Genomic DNA, 1378 nt, shown 5'->3' on the forward strand with positions numbered 1-1378 from the left:
CTCTCTCACTTCTGCTCTTGCCACTGACCCCTCATTCAATCTAGTCCTATCACGGTGACTTCCTTCCTACTATCCCAGTGTTAAGAATATTCCTGCCTCAGTGCCTTTTTATTTGTTTGTTCCACTGCCTGCTACAGCTGTTCTGTCAGATAATTATGGGACTTCATTATTTTCTTCAGGTCATTGTCACATTGTCACCATACTCCCCAATTCAAAACATTACCCTATCCCCAGTATATTCTCTTCTCTTCCTCTCTGATTTGATTTCTCTACATCATGCTTTATATAAACCAGGTGGATGAATATATAAATTGTTATTCTCTACATCACTGAAGGGATACTTTGGGGAAAGGAGTAAAAAGATAAACTTGTAAGAAAAAAAAATAAAAGCTGCTTCTGAGCACTTACTTACCTGCTCCCCTACTGGGAGGGTCTCGGGCTGGGGGAGGTGGCCTATTACTCAGTAAAGAGGAGGCAGAGGTGGGTGGAGGAGGCGCTAGGCTTCTCACAGGCCCTGGTGTCTTCCTATGCAAAGAATTGTGTCTCTGTGGCAGCTCAGGGGCTGACTCATTAGTGGGACTGGAGGGTCCATTGGGGACCCCAGGAGGCTGGCGGTAAGGCGGAGGAGGTGGAGCCAGAGACTGGCCACTTGGTCCTGTTCTGATATTCACAGGGGAAGGAGGTGGCTTGACTGAGGGTGGAGCAGGAGGTCCCTCTCGACCAGGGTGGAGCCTCTGTCCAGGAGTTGGAGGCAAGGGTTTCTCTCTGTTGTAGGCTGGGGCTTTGTTGCTATGCATAGGCAGGGGTGTAGGGGGTGCATTGGCTCGCCGCCCTGGAGGTGGTGGGGGAGGAGCAGAGGAGCTGTGCTTCATGCCCGTACTACTGGTAGTATTGGGCCGAGAGAGGTCCGGCAAAGAGGGTCTCTGCATCCGGGGCAGTTCTGCAAGAGAAGCTCTGCTGCTGTCTGTATCATCTTGAGGACGTCCGCTGGCTGCAGACACTGGAGGCCTTGGCGCAGCTGCTCGAGAACTGGGGATCTGTAGTGCTGGCTTACCAGCTGGGTTCTCTATAAATACACCAGACAACACAGGTCAACAGAACTGAAGATGTGTCAGTCTCTCCACACCTGATCTCCTTAGTACAATGGGCACAGCAGTAGGGGAAGTAACTGCATAGTTTTGGGCCAATTTGTTTGCTGAGCTGGAAATACCCACTCTACTAATGAGTTGCATCTTAAACTCTAGTCCTGAATTTTAATCTGGTTTCAAGCTCAGAGTCCATTAAAAAATATTACTCACACATACACACGTTTTCACATTTATTTATTTTTGCTAGTACCAGGGTTTGAATTCAGGGCCTTGAACTTGCTTGACTGGGA

General features: G+C 49.0%; 1 protein-coding gene across 1 annotated transcript; it reads right to left on the bottom strand.

Annotated features, from left to right (window-relative positions):
- Positions 1-399: 399 nt before the first annotated feature.
- Positions 400-1066, bottom strand: LOC106002122 (WAS/WASL-interacting protein family member 2). The gene has a single exon (XM_013037046.1). The coding sequence runs from the start codon at positions 927-929 to the stop codon at positions 405-407; it is 525 nt and encodes a 174-aa protein (XP_012892500.1). The 5' UTR covers positions 930-1066; the 3' UTR covers positions 400-404.
- Positions 1067-1378: the final 312 nt, after the last annotated feature.

Source organism: Dipodomys ordii, unplaced genomic scaffold, assembly GCF_000151885.1.
Source record: "Dipodomys ordii isolate 6190 unplaced genomic scaffold, Dord_2.0 Scaffold3468, whole genome shotgun sequence".
NCBI lineage: Eukaryota > Metazoa > Chordata > Mammalia > Rodentia > Heteromyidae > Dipodomys > Dipodomys ordii.

Coding starts and splice junctions, on each gene's coding strand:
- LOC106002122 (XM_013037046.1), bottom strand. CDS start 929: ATGCAGAGACCCTCTTTGCCGGACCTCTCTCGGCCCAATACTACCAGT.